Source organism: Protopterus annectens, chromosome 7.part1 (genome assembly GCF_019279795.1).
Source record: "Protopterus annectens isolate FY-2018-M chromosome 7.part1, PAN1.0, whole genome shotgun sequence".
NCBI lineage: Eukaryota > Metazoa > Chordata > Ceratodontiformes > Protopteridae > Protopterus > Protopterus annectens.
In genome coordinates, this window is record NC_056740.1 from 164235126 (window position 1) to 164256552 (window position 21427).

Genomic DNA, 21427 nt, shown 5'->3' on the forward strand with positions numbered 1-21427 from the left:
GATAAAAATCTGGAAGGTTTCATTTAACAGTATTTTAAGAGGAGGAGAAGTACTGATCCTGGAAGAAAATGGTGGTAGCTGTAATACCTAAAGAGGGTAAAGATCCATCAGATTTGGCTTCATACAAGCCGTTTCAATACTAAACCATGATTATAAAGTGTTTATGTTTATAATGGCTAGGAAAATGGCAAAAACAATGCCAAAATTGATAGATATGGATCAATATGGTTTTGTGGAGGAGAGGCAAACATTTGACAATATTAACAGTGCAATGATGATCCTGAGGGAAGCAGAATGTAGGAAAATACTACTGTTGTTGATGAGTCTTGATGCAGAGAAAGAAATTGACAGAGTAAACTGGGACATTATGAGCAGGGCAATGGAAGCATTTTCATTCCCTAATAAAATTATAAAATTAATTAGGAGGATATATGAGGAATCAGAAGCAAAAATTAAAGTGGTTGGGGTCCTCTTTGATAATTTCCTGAGCAGAGGAACCAGGCAGGGGTGTCCTCTCTTCCCTTTGTTATTTGCATTATATTTAAAACCACTGGCAAAGAAAATAAGGGACTCAGAAATTGAAAGATATAATTGGTGTGGTAGTCAAGAAAAGCTGACTCTATTTGCAGATGATATTTTATACCTGACAAAACCAGAAAGGGACATTACAGTGTTGTGGAACATTTTTAGATAGTTTCAAATCTTTTTGGAATAAAGAATTAATTAAGCTTAAACAAAGGCAATGTCAGCAAATTATGTACCTACACACAAATTGATTCAGCGATATCCATATTTATGGGGAAATGATAAAATAAAATATTTATGAGTCTGGATTAAAAATGATTCCAGTATGGAAGCTAAGGATATCTGAGAAGAGACTAAACAAAAGATAATACAAAAACTGAGGAAATGGAAGCTCTGTTATATGGATATCGATAGTAAAATACAAGCAGTTACAATGTTTTTAGTTCCTTTAGTCTTATACATAGGTCAAGCATATGTTTATCAACCAGAGGAGAAGTTGTAGATAGCGATTAATAAAGAGCTGAAGGATTTTATCTTGGAGAGGAAGACAGCTGGAATCAAGTGGGATAAGATGATTATTCCAATAGAACAAGGCAGATTGGGATTACATGATTTGAAAGGCTATTTCAGAACAATGCAGTTAAGGCTCCTATACACAGCACAAGCAGAAAACTATAATTTAAAGTGGAAAGGGATGGTGATTTAATGGGGGGAAGCTCAAGAAACAAGAAGAGTCTGGGATTTTGGATGCAGACTTTTAAGGAGACTAACAATAATCATACAGAATATTATATTAATAAAGTAGCAGAAAGTATTCTAAGAACTAAGCCAATACAGGAATGAAGAAAGGCAATTTTGCCGAAAGGGATGACTGCAATTAGAGATACAGACAGTAGGCAAGAGGGGACTGGAATTTATTGGAGAAAACTGGCAAACTAACCAAGGTATCAGAAGCAAATAACTAGAGAGGGAAAGGTAATAGATTGGGAAGACAGCAAAAATTTATTTGGACTACAGGTTAGAGATTACCTTACCTATCAAGAGTTTATGTTAGACTATAGGTAAAGAGAAAGAAATAGGGGGGTCCTAAACAAAAGACAAGCACTGGTAGAGTTTTTAGTCAAATCTAGAACAGAAGCTGCCATTAAAAAAGGAATAATTAATACAGCATATAAAATATTACATGATAACTATAAGAATCAATCAGAGACTGGATAAGCAATCCATAAAGAACAATGGGGGATATGTGCATGTCTCCCAAATATGCAACAAAGTCTAGAAGATTTAGTATCTTTGCTTGGAAGTGTCTACATAGCTATTTTCATACCCCACATAGACTGCAAAGAATTTTTCCACAGGTAGACAGCAAATGTTGGAGGTGTGATGGGGAAGAAAGAGGTAACTGGGAACATATTTTCTGGGAGTGTAATGAGTTAACAGATATTAAAGATTGCCTGTAGACTACTCTGTCAGAGATACTGGGTGAGCATATTGGTGTAACTAAGGAAATAATTTATTTGAGCCATGATACAGAATCGGAATTGCTTAGACATGGTAAGAGCTTAGTTGATTGTGGTGGCTGCCAAAAAAGCAATTACTAGAAAATGGAAATCAAAGTCTAAACCAACTTTACTTCAAGTAGCAAATATAGTAACAGAGATAAAACAACTGTAATTGGGATCTTTAGAAAAGGGTAGGAGCAAATTACATAGGAAAGATGGGAATTGTGGGAACAATACACGCAGAGGAGGAATGAGGTTAAAAAGATGGCAGGACTTGAATGAGCTATATAATGCTTGACGGAAAATGACTGGATAGATTATAAGTGATGTATAATGTTTGGAACTGCAGTTATGTTAACATGGTTTGTAATGTATAATGTTTGCAACTCGAATTGTTAGTATGGTGTATTTTCATTAGTATGTTTCTTGTTTAAAAAAAATGGAATGCCGATGAGGGATGAAAATCAACAGGATGAAGTCTTTAAGTTCACATTGCTTCTCTTTTCAGATTACTTGAATAACTTATGTCCAGACTCTGCTGAGTACGAAGATACACAAGGTAAGTGATCCACAATGCAAAAGAAAAAAACAAGAATGCCTACTTTAAACTTATCAGATACAAACTAGTAGATGGTCCAGTACATCAGTGCTGCATTAGAAATGCAGCTATAGGTTAATGAGTCATTTTTGACAGCATTTCTGAATCTAATCATGAGACATACCTTGGGGTCAGCGGGAACAATTCCATGAAAAAAGCAACTGCACGCAAAAGGCATACAATGTCTACCAAGCATGCATGAATGTTCTCTGCACTGAATATGACTGCAGAATTAAAACACAGAACATTCCACTTGGCTGAAATTACACCAGCATATGGAGTAGTGACATTAAAGCTACCAGACAAGAGTCAGTACAGCAAGTGAGAGTGTTTCATGGACTCCCAAGGGGAAGCAGGGGCAGTAATTAGTTAAATATTATAAATTTCCAAAAGCAGTGTAAAAATAAGGAAAATTGGTTAAAAAATGCTGTAATTGCACCCAAGTAAATTCCAAGCAGGAAATACGATGTACACTTTATTGAATAAACAGATTGGATAAGCACTTTTGTTCACATAGGCACTTCATCAGAATCTGATTACCACTTAAAATATACAGGTTTAAATAGTGTTAAAAGTAATGACCCTTCAGATTCTGATGAAGTTCTTATGTGAATGAAAGAGAACTGCATTACACTGTGAACATGTGTGTGTCTGTCTGTGTGTCTGAGTGTGTGTTTGTGTGTGTGTGTGTGTGTGTGTGTGTGTGTGTGTGTGTGTGTGTGTGTGTGTGTGTGTGTGTGTGTGTGTGTCAGACAATCATAGTATATCTCACCTCCCACTATTAATATGTGATGGTATTATATTCACTAATTATTTGCCTCTTTTGATATTCAAAACATGATTACTCAAATGACTTTCAGAAACATAGATTCCCAACAGACCATTAGTTTTTCTGTAACAGTGTACACTCCATTTCAAGGATGGAGCAGTAAAGGCCAATGCATGCAAGGCAGGGGTAATTACTTCTCAAATGGAGAAATAATAGTATAAATAAATGGAAACAGTTTCACCTTCTCCTTATTTTATGTTCAAAGAAGAAGAAGAAAGCGTGTAGATGCCTGAGTTGGTGTTAGGTCAAGTAGAGGTGAAACATCCCATGGCATTTATCAGAAAAGTGTAGAGAAATTTCCCTGATGCCCTGGCCAAATTTCCAAAAATGAGTTTGAATACTATCTCAAATCTCACTTAAAAATAGGTCATAAGCTTAATGGTACAAATCACATCAACAAATCATAAAATAAATTAAATGAGTATTTATTGTATTTTCTTATGTATATTGTGCTACAGCCAGTAGTACTTGCACACTGTATAGTGTCTGAAAAGTATGGTGTCATTCAGCACTGATAAGGTATAACATTGGAAATGTATGGAAACTATTAAATGAACTGAATTGCAGCTGCTATTAAAATTGAATACTTTTGGTCTTCAGTATGGTAATGCATGTAGCATTCATTATGTAACAACAAGGGTAAACATCGGGAATTGCAGATGCCAACACCCCTTGTGGTTCCAGGTATATATTTGTGTGTTATATGCTTGCATCGTCTGAAATTGTTGGTTGTGGTAAAAACTAAAACAAGGGTCATTTGCTTGAAAGTAGAGCTGTTGTCAAGAATGGAAAGTCTTAAAAATACATACATTCATGAATAACTGCACACCTTTTTACTGCATGAGTCCAAGTTCCTATGCAAAGAACTTAAAAAGTACCATACTAATGTTTTCACCATTCACGATCAACTTCATCTTCAACATCTCTGTGTAAATGTACCTTTAGGAAGCCAGATCCAAATACTTGCTCCATTGTTTTCTTTGACGGTGTACATTGTCACCCTACTTACACTTAAAAAGTTATGAGCACTATGCTCAATTATCCCAAGCTGAGCTTTTGAGGCTGCTGTCAATAGAATGACAGTGGGGTCAAATTGTGGAAACCCAGTACCATATTTCACAACTTCTGATGATAAGAACCTAAACAATGCATTGGCAAAGTCTTGCCTCAAGTATATATTGAGAAGTAAAATGTTTGCACTTTTTATGCCAAGTGACATTTGATAACCCAGATATGTAATAGAATATTGCATATTTCCTATATTTAAGACAGTCTGATATCAGATATTTCACTGCAAGTTGTTGAACCTCTTTTACAAATGCAACTCTGGGTTCAAATTGTATGCCTCTTCATATTATCACATGCAATTTAGCTGTTGACAAAAATAGTTGAACCAGTCCTGTTCATAGTCTCCAATTTAATTCCGTGTACATATGTACCATGTGTACCTTAGCACTTGTCATAAATGCTGATAAAATAAACAACAGCTATAGAGTAAGGGACACTAGATGGATTTGTTGTCTTGCCTCACCAACATAAAATAGTCAGTGTACCATAAGAAATATCAAAACAATTTTTACAGTCTGCCAGATGGACACTGAAACACTTCATCAAAAGCATAGAGAAAACGAAAGGTAGTTATCATGTCCATATGAGATTTGATATTAGATAATAAGTTTGTAGCAGTGCTGGCAAAGTGGTAACTGTCTTTTCATGTCTATGGGTGTGAGATGATTTTGTCGAAGGTTAAAACCTTTTTGTGGATGGAGAGTTAATAGTTCATCAAGAATTTCATGACTTTTCAATGTTTCAGCTGTTGATATACAAGGATCTTGAAGTCAGCTCTGTTAAAAATAACACAGAGTAAATGCCTGTATGTGAGACAGGCCATCACATGGCACCACATGTGTGTCACACACAGCCCTTTTAAATATAACACAGAGTAAAAGCCTGTATGTGAGACAGACCATCACATGGCACCATGTGTGTCACACACAGCCCTTTTAAAAATAACACAGAGTAAATGCCTGTATGTGAGACAGACCATCACATGGCACACACATTATTCTCCCCAAGTTTGCTAATGGTTAATCAAGAATTTCATGCTTTTTCAATGCATCAGCTGTTGATATGCAAGGATCATGAAGTCAGTCCTTTTAAAAATAATACAGAGTAAATGCCTGTATGTGAGACAGACCATCATGTGGCACCACGTGTGTCACACACAGCCCTTTTAAATATAACACAGAGTAAATGACTGTATGTGAGACAGACCATCACATGGCACCACATGTGTGTCACACGCAGCCCTTTTAAATATAACAGAGTAAATGCCTGCATGTGAGACAGACCATCACATGGCACTCACATTATTCTCCCCATGTTTGTAATAAATGTTCATCAGACAGGAGTCTTTCGGGAGTTCATTCCCTACAATAAGCCATTCTTTGGTAAATACCAGTGATTGATGTTTACTTCTAAACAACTGCTTGACTGTACCATGAGACACTGAAAACACAATTCTGGTGCTAACAACTTAGCTTTATGAAAACAATATTTTATCAGGTTCAAAAGCCTACTTATGTTTAATGTATGTATTGTGTCTATGAGTTCAATAAATATTGCTGTAAAGTAGATTGTTAATAGTTATTACCAATGTAGGTAGGGGTGGTGGCAGTGAGAAAGAAAATAAATAGGAGTAGTCTGCAGGTCTGATTTTCAATAATAGTATCAGGTTCGTCTGTCCATGTATCATTCAGATGTGCTGACATCAGTATCAGAACTTATTTTTTGTTCTTCTCACTTTCTGCCCAGCTGCCTTGGTTGTCATCTCAGAAGTCACAGACCAGGTTACAGACAGCATGAAGCAAGGGGTAAGGCAAAGAATTTTGATATTTATGTTATGTTTTTAACAATAGCTCTGATTTACAATTCTAATTTAAGTCAATCAACACCAACTGCATTTGGGGTTCCACTACCATGGTTGTCATTACGGGACTGAGAACAAGCCAAGGGCACTATGTTCCAATAGGTAAAGGCTAAACATCACATGGGATATTCCATTCAATAGTACAGCCTAATGGGTTTAAACAATGATGCTCAAAGAAATTCTATACTTTTAGTCTTAATTTGAGCTCACAACCTTCACTCGCATGTTATGTAGCTTTAAGTGATAGTTTGATTACATTAGTACCACTGCACAGTTCTAGATTTCTTCATCCCGGAATCAGATACACTTTTTAAATATTGGTTTATTTAGTTAGAAAATTAAGAAAAATAAGAAAACTTGTACTGATATACATTTTGTATAGAGCTAAATGTCTATATAACCCAGCATTATTTAATGGTTGTCATCCTCATTTTTTCCCGGAAATCACAAATTTAATGAAGATCACTGCAAAATTTTATGGCAAAAATCATGAACATATGCCTGAATATCAGGCATTATAGTAAAGTATAAAACAAAAACAGAAAGGGCCAAAAATTATCTTCAATACAAATGTGTAGCTTTTTCTTCTTCTTTCGGCTGCTCCCGTTAGGGGTCGCCACAGCAGATGAACTGTTTCCATTTCTTCCTGTCCTCTGCATCTTGCTCTGTCACACCAACCACCTGCATGTCCTCTCTCACCACATCCATAAACCTTATCTTAGGCCTCTCTCTTTTCCTGTTACCTGGCAGCTTCATCCTTAGCATCTTTTTCCCAATATACTCTGCATCCCTCCTCAGCACATGTCCAAATCAACGTAATCTTGCCCCTCTGGCTTTGTCTCCAAACCTTCCAACCTGGGATGACCCTCTAATATACTTATTCCTAATCCTGTCCATCCTCATCACACCCAATGCAAATCTTAACATCTTCAACTCTGCCACGTCAAGCTCTGACTCCTGCCTTTTTGTCAATGCCACTGTCTCCAACCCATATAACATAGCTGGTCTCACTACCCTCTTGTAGACCTTCCCTTTCACTCTTACTGGTACTCGTCTGTCACAAATCACACCTGACACTCTTTTCCACCCACTCCATCCTGCCTGTACTCTCTTCTTCGCCTCTCTTCCATACTCAGCATTACTCTGAACTGTTGATCCCAAGTATTTAAACTCATCCACCTTTGCCACCTCTTCTCCCTGCATCCTCACCATTCCTCTATCCTCTCTCTCATTCACACACATATATTCTGTCTTAGTCCTGCTAACCTTCATTCCTCTTCTCTCTAGAGCATATCTCCACCTCTCCAGGGTCTCCTCCACCTGTTCCCTACCCACACTACAGATCACAATGTTATCTGCAAACATCATAGTCCACGGGGACTCCTGTCTGATCTAGTCTGTCAACCTGTTCATCACCATTGCAAATAAGAAAGGGCTTAGAGCTGATCCTTGATGTAATCCCACCTCCACCTTAAATGCATCCGTCACTCCCACTGCAGACCTCACCACTGTTACACTACCCTCGTAAATATCCTGTACCACGCTTACATACTTCTCTGACACTCCCGACTTCCTCATACAATACCACAACTCCTCTCTAGGCACCCTGTCATATGCTTTCTCTAAATCCATAAAGACACAATGCAGCTCCTTCTGACCTTCTCTGTACTTCTCCATCAACACTCTCAGAGCAAACATTGCATCTGTAGTGCTCTTTCCTGGCATGAACCCATACTGCTGATCTCTAATCATCACCTCCCTTCTTAACCTAGCTTCCACTACTCTTTCCCATAACTTCATGCTGTGACTGATCAGTTTAATCCCTCTGTAGTTACTACAGCTCTGCACATCACCCTTATTCTTAAAAATCGGTACCAAGACACTTTTTTCCATTCCTCAGGCATCCTCTCACTTTCCAAGATTTCATTAAACAATCTATGCTTCCACAGGTATGTCATTTGGACCAACAGCCTTTCCATTCTTCATCCTCTTCATAGCTATCCTTACTTCCTCCTTGCTAATTCACTGCGCTTCATGATTCACTATCCGTACATCATCCAACCTTCTCTCCCTCTCATTCTCTTCATTCATCAACCCCTCAAAGTACTCTTTCCATCTGCTCAACACTCTCCTCTCTTGTGAGTATGTTTCCCTCATTATCCTTTATCACCCTTACCTGCTGCACATCTTCCCTAGCTCAGTCCCTCTGTCTAGCCAATCGATACAGGTCCTTTTCTCCCTCCTTAGTGTCCATTCTTTCATGCAACTCTTCATAGGCCTTATCCTTAGCCTTTGCCACCTCACTCTTTGCCATGCACCTCATTTCCTTATACTCTTGTCTACTTTCTTCATCTCTTTGACAATCCCACTTCTTCTTTGCCAACCTCTTTCTCTGTATACTCTCCTGTAATTCTTCATTCCACCACCAGGTCTTCTTGTCCTCCTTCCTCTTTCCAGATGTCACACCAAGCACCTTTCTAGCCATCTCTCTTACTAGCTCTGCTGTAGTTACCCAGCTATTCGGTAACTCTTCACTGCCACTGTGTGCCTGTCTTAACTTTTCCCTGAACATCAACTCACAATTACCCTTTTTCAGTTTCCACCATTGATCCTTGGTGCTGCCCTCACACTCATCCTCCTCTTCTTGATCACCAGTGTCATCCTACAAACCACCATCCTATGCTGCCTAACTACACTTTCCCCTGCCACCACTTTACAGTCTCCAATCTCCTTCAGACTGGCCCTTCTACATAAGATATAATCCACCTGTGTGCATCTTCTTCCACTCTTGTATGTCACCCTATGCTCCTCCCTCTTGTTAAAATATGTATTCATCACAGCCATGTCCATCCTTTTTGCAAAATCCACTGCCATCTGACCTTCTGCATTCCTTTACTTAACACCATACCTACCCATCATGTCCTCATCCCATCTGCTCCCATCACCAACATGCCCATTGAAATTTGCTCCAATCACTAGTCTCTCACCCTTGGGTACAGTCATCACCACTTCATCCAACTCACTCCAAAATTTTTCTTTCTCATCCATCGCACACCCAACTTGTGGAGCATATGCACTAACAACATTCATTATTACACCATCAATTTCCAGTTTCATAAACATCACTCTATCCGACACTCTTTTCACCTCCAAAACACAATTAGCATACTGTTCCTTCAGGATAATGCCTACGCCATTTCTCCTCCCATCCACACCATGATAAAACAATTAGAAACTGCCTCCAATACACATAGCCTTGCTCCCCTTCCATCTGGTCTCTTGTACACACAATATACCAACCTTCCTTCGGTCCATCATATCAGCTAGCTCTCTCCCTATACCAGTCATACTGCCAACATTCAAAGTTCCGACCCTCACTATCACAGTCCTAGCCTTTACCTGCCTTCGGGCATGCCTTCCCCCTCTTCTCTTCCTTCGGCCAACAGTAGCCCAATTTCCACCAGCACTCTGTTGGCCAACAGTACTGGTGGCGGTCGTTGTTAACCCAGGCCTCAACTGATCAGGTATGTATTTCTGTACTGTTGTCTGCATGTATGATTTGGCAAAATTTTATGCCGGATGCCCTTCCTGACGCAACCCTCCCCATTTATCCAGGCTTGGGACCGGCACAAAGAAATGCACTGGCTTGTGCATCCCCAGTGGCTAGATACTGTAGATAAAAAACAAAATATCAAAAAAGTCTCGACAACACTAGAATCCGGCAAGGTAATCCATAGAGTTATTTTCTTAATAAATTGTAGTGTTTTATTCAAGAGTAGCTAATTAGAAATAATTTTACATAGCTAGTATTAATGTTACATAGCTTATAAAATGTGCACCCTGTTAACAACGTAGAATAAAAACAATAAATAATAATAATTAGGAATGAAACAACAAGATGAGACTTTTTGAGTAAAAGCTTCTTCAGATCTAAAACAAGTTCAGTACAATTATGTGTAACACAATTTGAAAAACAAACAATGTTATGTATCTGTGAGGTGGAGAGGGCCCTCTCAAATGTTGTGAGGAAAATGGTGGAGAAAAAATAATGACCAATTCCCTGTGGTCTGCCTTGTCAATAAAATATAATGTAGTTGTATGTTTTATATGACTGATAAAATGGTGCTTTTCAGTCTTCCCTGAAAAAACCCAATAACAAAGAAAAAAAAACAAAATAACAGATTCAAACCTCTTTGTCTGGTTAATATCAAAGGCATATATTACACTGCAGATTAGCCTGTTCATCATTCTGGAGAGGCTAGATTTGATCCAGAGATTTCTGGGCTTTGAAATGATGAAGGTAAACAAATGGACTGGTTCAAGACCCAAGTATAATGTTAAATCCATTTATCTGTAAACTAGTTTATATGTGAAATCTAGTTAGAAAGGAGAGAAACTAACTCTTTTGTCATTTTCAGATCAAACATGAGAAGGGAAAGTGGCCAGGCATGTGTAGAGTTTATAAGCAAAAACTTAGCACCCTGTGATTGGTGTTATATGATAATAACCAGACAAGCTTCAAAGAACACAGTCCAAACTTGTAAAAAGACTAGCACACTGAAGGTAGACTCAAAAAACGATCTTTAATCCAAAGTAAAACACACAGTTACTACACAATACCAATGCTGGTCCTTGTGCACAACATGAGTGACTTTGTTAAAAACTCCACAATACCAATGCTGATCCTTGTAGATGAAATAATGGAACTTTGACTTAAATTAATGAAATAACGTAGCTTCTTGAATTAAGCACTTTCATTTTTGTCCACTCAGAAACTTCCTCAGAATATCTTCACATTTCATGAGTGGATTTTAAAATGCACTTCAGTCAGAGCATCTATAATTCTTTGTCTTCTGGTCCTTGGGCCTAATTAAAGTATATCCTACACAATTATTCCTGTGCTATCTTGGACAGGTATGGAGTGTAGAAAGGCTACCAGGAAGAGTAAATAATAATTTTTGTTCAAGCCATCAATGGATGAAAATGTTGTTAAAATAAAATGCACTTCAGAGCATATAGAAAGCCATTGTTTCTTGAAAAAGCTGTGGTAAGGTAAAATGTGAGAAAAGGAAGAAAAAATTAATCTGCATGATGTAGGGAGCCAAAGATGGGGGTAAACAAGGGGAGCACTGGAGGATCTGTGGAGTGGGTGTGAAACAGTAGACAGTAGATGGTGCCATGGATCTCTTGGCCTAAGGCACCATTTCACAGGTTTCTTATAACATATCATCACAGCAACTTAATACCAGTCACTATCAATGTCCCTCTGTGAGATGGGTCAGCATAGTGTGGTACACAAGCCTGTCAAACTGTAACAGCATTGTACCTGTAGTCCAGTCTGTGCATACTACTCCTAAAACTCTGCAGCATGAACTAAATGGTTGTATATTAGGAAGAGCAGTGACAGGCTGATATTCAGATTGAAAATGTCCAGGGATCCCCAAAATATTAACACCAGCTATGTCCATATTGTTCTATAAATTTCAGGTTTTCATTGCCGGGAGAAGCCGAAAAGACAAACAGCAACAACATTGTAGATGAGCTTTCAACAATGCTGGTAGAGGAGAGGGGGTTAGTAGCTGGTTTAAAAGTATACCAGTCTGCTTGGTTTGGAGTTTTTGTCAAGGAGGTTACAGGGGGCTACCATTCTAATGGAATAATAGCATTCTAGAAGTTAAAGATAAAAGAAAAAAAAAGAAAAGAAAAGGAGGTTGACAAGTGATAGGTCTTTTACAGAATAATACAGGACTGCAAAAAGATAATTATTGGATTGCATTTTGTTAGAGTTTGTGGACAGCACTTGAAGAAAGATTCTCAAACTGGAATTGGGGAGGGTGAGAGGTGGGAGATATGCACAGTGGGGGAAAGGGGTGCAAGACAGAGTAAGAGATGAGGAAGATGTCAATAAGAAGTTAATATTTTGCAAGCACACTTGCTGCGTCTATAGGAGGGAAGAGTGTGTTATTGTTATTTTGATCAGATTAGGTTTCTAACTGTGGGAGTAACATATATATATTTTTTTCAGAAACATAAATGTTGGGGTTCTTAGGGAAGGCATTTTGCCAGGATTTGTAGAACAGTGATTTGGTTATCTTGATGGTACTTCATGTGGGTTTGCATGCATCTTTACATATTTTAATGTACTTTTCTCTCCCCTATTCTAGCTGATTATTTAGTCACCATTGCAACTATGTCCATGTGTTCTTTATCACTAGGGTGATAGTCATTCAAGCTGTGGTCATCTGTCTTGCAGCCATTCTAACTCTTCCAATTTTCTGGTCTCAACTCTTTTCTTGGTAGCTGACATATTTACTTGCAGATATGGGGGCCTGATATGCCTTCCCTTGTGAGGTTGCACATCCCTGCACATGCCCAGTGAAGGGTACAATATGGACATGGGTTGGCAGAGCAAAGCAAATATTACCAGCTCATATACTTACTTTCTCTTCAGAAGGTGCCAGCATTGCTGCAGAATGGACCACCCTCCCATCCCCCAACCCCCCAGGAAAGGGTGACCTGGCATTGGTTGCTTACTCCCTGGCTCACTAGTTAGTACTGGAACTCCTGGATCATGGCTTTATTTCTGTGCATCACAGAGCTGACTGTTGGGATCCTTATATTTATTCTGCAGGTAGAGACCATTAGATGTTTTTCACATAAGCAAAATGTTGTCCCTATTTTTGTTTAGTTCTTAGGTTGTTTGGCGAGCCAGGAATAATGCTTTATTTCAGGCTGATATGTTTTGAATATGAGTAGTCTCTTGAATTTGAATAAGCATATTACAGAAAAAGCTTAGGGCATTAGTGGAGTTGCCTAATGAATAAAAAAGAAACAAGTTGAGCCATACTTCTGGACCTCACACCTCAAAATATTTGGACAAAGCCAGAAAAAATGGGGGTACAAAGGCCCAAAAATAGGGACAGATTTTAAATATTTCTTCTATAAACTTCATAGTTCATAGAATGACATAGTTGGCATAATTATATGTTTTCTGAAGGATATGAAGTCTGAAACTCAAACTGGCTGTCATTATTTAGTATTATTTAGTGACTTCAATACCCAATGCTTTGCCATAAAATCACAAATTTTATGAGGAACAGACCAAAAATACAAGGCAAAAATCTGGATATTCTGCAAAAATTTGGACAGTTGAGATGTGTGGGTTGAGCTGTTGGAGGATGTCTAGTAGTTCAGCTTCCCTGTGAGGGGGAACATTTCTGCAAGTAGTTATTTAGACTTTGTTCCAAGCTATACCACTAGGTGGCAGTATTACTTCTAAATCAATCACCAGCTGCGTTTAGGTCTCACTGAGCATTTTTAAAATAAATCAAACACACAGGTTGTGACTTTTACTCCTTATTGGAAGCAACTTAAAAAAAATTATTTGAGTGGGGAAACCAAGTGGAGCAAAACCTACACATTTGCTAATAACAACCAAACCCTGGGACACAGAAGTTATTTGCAAACAGTAAAAGTGATGCATTTGCAAACAGTAAAAGTGATGCAAACTACCATACCTGAAGTAACCTAGCTGACTGATTTTCCTGGGCTAGTTCCATCTGGTTTTGTGCAGCCCGCTCCGTTCGCCCTAGCTATCGCTCGGGCTCACTTCACTCCCCTACCCTGCCCCCATTCCCGTACACCCCATGACTCAATTTCCTTTATAGTTAGCTGCACCTCTTCCACCCGTTCACTAGCCAATCATACAACACAACACACCTACACCTCTTACAATCCCCACCCCCTTAGTATTCACACTCTTACACCATTCCTATAGTCTTTCATCACCCTCTGAACTAACAATCTCATCTATCTCACACTACTCTAATTACTAATATGCCTACTGTTCTTAATATACTATTTCTCCTTCTCCTTTCAACTACATTACTCTTTCTCTCAGTTCTCACATGCTATCAAAGCACTACTTGTATACACACCAAATCACCCACACTCACTTTCTCTCCAAACCACAGCACATCTACCTTTACTCACATTTCCCCCTCCCTATCTAACTTTACCATTATTGCCACACATATATTCAAATACTTCCTTACACCTAAACAGCATGTCAACCACAAAAACACATGCACCCAATCTCTCCAATAATCAATTTCATATTATCCAACCTGTTACTATCAGGAGATGCCCACCCTAACCCAGGTCCTAACAATTCTCCTCAGAATACTTTCAATATCACTACCACCTCTGTGCTCTCTTCCACCTCTCCATCATCCATTACTAATACTATTCCCCAAAAAAGACTCACCCTCTCATCTATAAATATTCAAAGTGTAGTTAAAAAAAACACACTTCATGCCTGGATCACTCAACATAACCCAAATATACTTGCCTTGTGTGAAACCTGACTAAAACCAAGTATTTCTAATTCTGAAATTCTTCCCCCTAGCTACAATATCCTCAGGCATGACAGACTTTCAAAAAGAGGAGGGGGGATCACAATCATGTATTCTAACTGCCTGTCTGTCTCCCCTATCTCTTTTCCCATATCTGATTTTCTCCCAGCTGAGATAATTTTAGCTGACTTTAAACTTAGCCACCATAAATACTTGCCATTGCATCAATTTATATCCCTCCTGGAAATAATGTCCCCATTTTAGAACACCTTCTATCCTGGATATCTAAAACTATCCCTTATGAAACCATCATACTAGGCAATGTCAATAATGACTGGCTGCAGATCAATAAAGAATCACCTTCTACCTCTCTCAACCTGTATGGATTCACACAGCTCATCTCTTCCCCTACCCACCTTCATAAATTTTCCTCTACTGGTTCACTTATTGACTGGATACTAGAATCAACAACATTACCATAATCCAACCACTCTACCAGACACATTAGGTGGCCACCTACCTTTACTAGTTCACAGAAACTCTGAACACCTGCATAAAACACAACAATATAAGGTGACCCGTGATCTATCTATCTATTCTCCTGACTCACTAAATCACCTCTTCTCTACTATAAACTGGTCCTTTCTCTCTAATCTCACTCTTGATGAAGCAGTCCTACCCTTCAACAACACCTTTCTATTCATCCTCAACTCCCTTGCCCCCACTAGGAAAACTCACATCAAATTCAGATATGCCCCATGCCTAACTAAAACTACCCTTACACTCATGAAGACCAGAGATAAAGCTTGGAAAATTTGGAAAGGCAATAATACCTCTTCCAACCTTATCTCTTACAGGGAACTTAGAAACAAAGCTAAGAAACAAATCAATCTTGATAAAAAAAGACCTATTACCAATCCTCACTTAACAATCCCAACTGTAATGCTAAAAAATTCTAGAACTCTATTAATAAACTTCTCTCACCTGGTACTCCTACACCACCCACACCTTATTCTGATAAGACTCCTCTGGAAATAGAAACCCTCCTTAATAAGTTCTTCATTGAAACCATTTTAACTAATTTCTCCACCCGCACCTCTTTCTATCCATCTACATCTTCATCCACCTCTGATTCACCTCTCTCACCCTCACTCTCATTCTCACTATCACCTGTTCCCACCTCCTATATCATGTTGCTCTTAACTAAACTAAAACCTGGTTCACCCACAGCTGATAACCTTCCTCCATTATTTCTTAAACATGCAGCTACATCACTAGCTTACCCCATATCTATCCTGATTAGTAGATCCATAAAAGAAGGCAAAGTCCCTGAAATTTGGAAGAAATTTTTTGTAGTACCTCTTCAGAAAGGAGGAAACTCCACTGAGCCAACCAATTTCAGACCAATTGCCATACTGTCTCCTCTCTCCAAAATACTGGAAAAAGGTATCCATAAGCAAGTACTTAATCATCTGCTACAAGAAAACCTACTCACACCAACTCAACATAGCTTCCGCCCCACACATAGCACAGCTACCACTCTTGTATCCTTTACTAATAACATTGCTCAAGTCAGGGATAATAGCAAAATAGCATCAGCCCTCTTTCTGGACCTGTCAAAAGCATTTGACACTGTATCTCATACCATACTTCACCATAAACTCTCCAACCTAGGCTTCTCAAACTCCACCACCTCCTGGTTCTGTGATTACCTCACTAATAGACAGCAGGCTGTTGGATGGAACTCTTCCTACTCCCTCTTTCTAGCAGTTAGGACAGGGGTCCCACAAGGATCAATACTGAGCCCTCTCCTCTTCAATGTATTTACCAATGACCTTTTCTCATCCTGCCCCCAATCCAATCTTATTCAGTATGCTGATGACTCGACCATCATCATCTCTGCTGACAACATACTAAACCTTCAATCCCTTACACAAAACTCACTCCATTCAGTTGAAAACTGGTTACAATCCAACCAACTCCTGCTAAATGCGAGCAAAACTAAGCTACTACTTTTCCTACCTAAAAATCTGGAACATGCAAAACAGAACTTTTCCGTAACATCCCTTAATGGAACTAAAATTTCTGTCGTCACCCAAACAATACTCCTTGGAGCAATAATTGATGATGAACTTAAATTTCAGCTATCACATTCATAGCTCAATAAAAAAACACCAAAAACTAGGTCTGCTTTACCATCACAAAAACTTTCTTCCCTGTGCATCCATGCCATCCCTTGCCCAATCCTACTCTATGCTTCACCTATTCTTACCCATCTACAGAGTAACCTAATATCCAAACTAGAAACCACATACAACAAAGTAGCCAGATTTGCTGCAAATCAACCTTACAAATCCCATCACTGCCTCTCATTAAAGGCTTTACACTGGCCTGAATTTTCCAACTTACTGCCTCAAACTCAACTCTTTATAGCCCACAATATACTAAACAATCCTAAATCCTGCCCATCCCTTGCAAATTCTTTAACACTTTAAACTACTCAACGCCCACTAAGAAGTACTAATCAATACTTTTGTGAAGTTCATAAGCCAAACAAAACCTTTGGGAAAATACTCTAGTGTCACTCAGTTGCAAAAAATTGGAACACACTCCCTTTAGCCCTTAAACTACTTAAAGACAAAAATGCCTTTAAGAAACACCTTAAATCTTTTTTCCTATCAAATTGGATATGTTCATGCTCTAAACTAATATACAAGAAACATTAAGGGATAACCTAACTTAATTGTATCTCTTCTAGCTCTCTCTCTTACTACTACCTCCACATTTTTCCGTCATATTCCATACTAGTTAGCTCATGTTACACTCAGTTCCCATAATCCCTTATTATTGTTCTTTAATTTATTTATTAACTTCTAAAGTTCACACAACTTTATCTGTATATTTACTTACTTCATGCCTAGTACCTTGGTTCAGCAATGTATTGACCTTAGTCTTACCATATATATCAGCGGACATTGTATTTTTCCAGTGGGTGTTTGATTTGGATTAGACGGTGAGGGATGGTTTATGCTTTTATGTAACTTGCTTGCCTCAATAATTACTGAATAACTGACTGTACCTTATCCCTACTAGGTGGTTAGTGCACGCACCCCATCAGGATAGCCAGTAGCCAAACCCTCCTAATATTGTCCCCCATTTACTCCATATCCACTCACTACTACAACTGCCTTTTCCCCCTCCATTCCACCCTTCTATATCTCTGTGAATACACCTTCACACATTTCATTCTAATCCTCTCCTCTCAAACATATTAACCATCTCTCTTCCTACAGATCCTTCTCACTTAACTCATACTCTGTCTCCCACCATGCAAACAAAATCTGCATATGCTCTAATACCCTTATTTCTAAGCCTAATCCTCTTCTGCTTACTCTACCTTACTAGTGTCCCACAGTTTCAGCACTCCCCTCCCTTTCATACAACTGCGATTTACATTAAAAAAGACTTTCCCTTTACAACCCAACCCTCCCCCCACCTCTACAATCATAATGAATCTTTTCTATTTCAAAGGAAGCTCTTCCTTACCCCTAGTAAACCACTACCCATACTCACCAAACTCACCTCATTAGGTTCCAATATCTACACCTATGACCCACTAGAAAATAGATACCTATCCATACTCCACTCAAAATTTATCACCCTCCTCCTCCGTTCTGGAGACATACACCCTAACCCAGGGCCTTCATACAACTCCACCTCTAAACCACATTCACATAGCTCTCCCCTGCACCACAAAGCTCTTCTTCTTGCCACACTTAATGCCAGGAGCCTTTGTAATAAAATACCTTCCTTTCACGCCTGGATCTCTCATAACAAACCTGATACTGTCTCTATCACAGAAACCTGGCTAAAACCACACATAAAAGATACCGAAATTATGTCCCCTAACTATAAACTTATAAGAAGTGACAGACCTCAAAAGAAAGGTGGAGGAGTAGCCTTACTCTTCTCCTCCTCCTTAACAGTAACATCCTATACTAAGCCCATACCCTCATTTGACACCGCCAAGCTAACCCTCGCCCTTATCAAAGTAAATAACAATAAAACTTTATGCATTGCCTCCCTGTACATTCCTCCTGGTAACAATATCCCTATACTGGAAGATATTCTTGCCTGGTTCACTTCCAACATAAATAGTGAGACTATAATCCTAGGCGATGTCAACATAAACTGGTTTTCCATTGACTCATCTACCCCTTCTCAAAGCATCAACCTATATCAATTCACACAGCTAATCAAAACCCCTACTAGACCAACTAAAGATTACACCACAGGTAGCATCCTTGACTGGATACTAGTCTCCCCACCCAAACCGAGTATCTGATAGTGGTACTCTTGCAGACTCCCTTAGTGACCATCTCCCTGCCTACATATGCCATTCCCCCTCCACCATCCTCTTTCAACACAGACACATTACCACCTGCAACATGCAAAACTTCAACCCCCTAATTTTCTCTAATACCTTAGAACAGATAGACTGGAACCCTCTAAAGTCCCTCCCTTTAGATGCCGCAGTCTCACATTTCAATAGAATTTTCACTGATATACTTAACCACTTTGCCCCCAGTAGAACCAAGAGACTCAGATCCAAAACAGCCACCTGGCTAACTAAAGACACAAAACTACTTATGCATCACCGAGATAAAATCTGGAAATACTACCAAAAATGCAAAACTCCCAACTCTCTTGCTGAATACAAGCAACTGCGAAATCAAGTAAAAAAACAAATAGCCACTGACCGCAAATCCTACTACCTTAAACTTCAAAATAATCATAAAAGCAACCCCAGAAAATTTTGGAATAGTATTTCATCAATATTATCCCCAGGCAAAAAAGAGAACCCTTGCCCTGACCCAGACAAACCAGACCTCCACCTAGCTACACAATTTAACTCCTTTTTCATTTACTCCATAGGCAAACTCGCCTCTTCTTTCCCTAATAACATCCCCCCACCTTAACTGATAACAAAAACTTAACATCCATGAACCCTAAGTCCTCCCCTTTTACTCTCAAATCCATTCCTACCCACACTATAAAAAAGCTCCTACAAAAATCAAAACCTTGCTCTAATGCCCCAGATGACATTCCATCCAAATTTCTCTAACTAGCTGCTGATGGCATAGCCCTTCCAATCAACATCCTAATCAATCGCTCTATTCAGGAGTCCTATGTACCATACCTCTGGAAAAAAGCCTTCATCATCCCCCTCCATAAAGGAGGTACAAACTGTTCAATCTCCAACTTTCGCCCTATTGCTATCCTATCCCCTATCTCTAAGATACTCGAAAAATGTATTCACCTCCAACTATTACCCTACCTATTGGACAACCAACTCCTAACTCCTACCCAACACGGGTTTATACCAGGACATAGCACCACCACTGCCCTTCTTTCCTTCTTCGAAATCATTAACTCTGCTCGTGACTCTGGGAACATAGTTTCTATGCTCCTCCTCGACTTTTCTAAAGCTTTTGACACTGTCTCTCATGTGCTTCTACTTTCTAAACTCTCCCATCTTAATCTCTCCTCTTCGTCTGTCAAATGGTTCTCCAGCTATCTCTCAGCCAGGGAACAAGCTGTAAAATGAAACTACTGCACTTCCTCTTTCCTTCACATCCCAACAGGTGTACCCTAAGGCTGTATTTTGGGTCCTTTACTATTTAACATTTTCATCAATGATTTCCACCAAAAGATCCCCAATGCTAAACTGGTGCAATATGCAGATGACTCCACTATCACCTACTCAGCCAAAACTCTTCCTTTACTAATAAACCTTATGCAAGAAGCCTTCTCCTCCACTGAGTCCTGGATGCTTGACAATCACCTAACCCTAAATGCCTCCAAATCTAAAATAATGATCTTTATCCCTTCTAGACATATTGCTGCTGACAAAGCATCCTTCTCTATACTTAGCCTAAACAAAACAACTATTGAAATAGTTCCCCATATAAAACTTCTGGGCGTTCTTATCGATGACCAGCTAAAATTTGATATCCACCTATAAACCAATATTAAAAATACTCATCAAAAACTTGGTATGCTTTATCGACACAGACACTACCTTTCTGTCTTCTAGACAACTCCTATCTACCACCTACCTCCTACCCTCCCTTTTGTATGGAGCTCCACTACTCTCTAACCTCCAATCATCCCTAAAATCTAAACTTTCCTCATGTTATAACAAAATTTCAAAGTTTGCCACAGGATCCAAATCTTCTACTCACCATTGTACATGCTCTAAATTGGTTAAAACTCCCAAGCTACCTAAATGTCATTCAACTAACTACAGCACACAAGCTAATTTTCAAACTTTCTAATTGTCCATCACTCTCCTCTTCCTTAAAACTTCACCAGTCACACAGAACACTTAGATTCACAAATCAGAACCTCATAGAACTTTACAAGCCTTTACACGCACCAGGGCAACTTCTACTATCATTCTCCCTTGCCAGATTATAGAACTCTCTTCCCCCTTACATTAGAACTATCCCTAACCTATCATCCTTTAAAACCCTACTCCACTCTCACCTCTACTCCCTCTGGGAGTGCTCCTGTACCCATCCTACCTGATTCCTGATACCTATCCCTATTCTATTCTACTCTAATCTCTGCCACTGCTTCAATTCATCTCTCTAAAATTCCTTTGCCTAAATACATGTAGTGTATTAA

General features: G+C 39.0%; 1 protein-coding gene across 2 annotated transcripts in view; it reads left to right on the forward strand.

The window, feature by feature from the left end:
- FGD5 (FYVE, RhoGEF and PH domain containing 5) overlaps window positions 1–21427 on the forward strand; it is a 1722626-nt gene that overhangs the window by 1368344 nt on the left and 332855 nt on the right. For both annotated transcript variants that reach the window (XM_044078612.1, XM_044078611.1), the window contains exons 9-10: window positions 2536–2586; window positions 6269–6327. In XM_044078612.1, the coding sequence (XP_043934547.1) occupies window positions 2536–2586; window positions 6269–6327 (110 nt within the window). The remainder of the gene's footprint in view (window positions 1–2535; window positions 2587–6268; window positions 6328–21427) is intronic.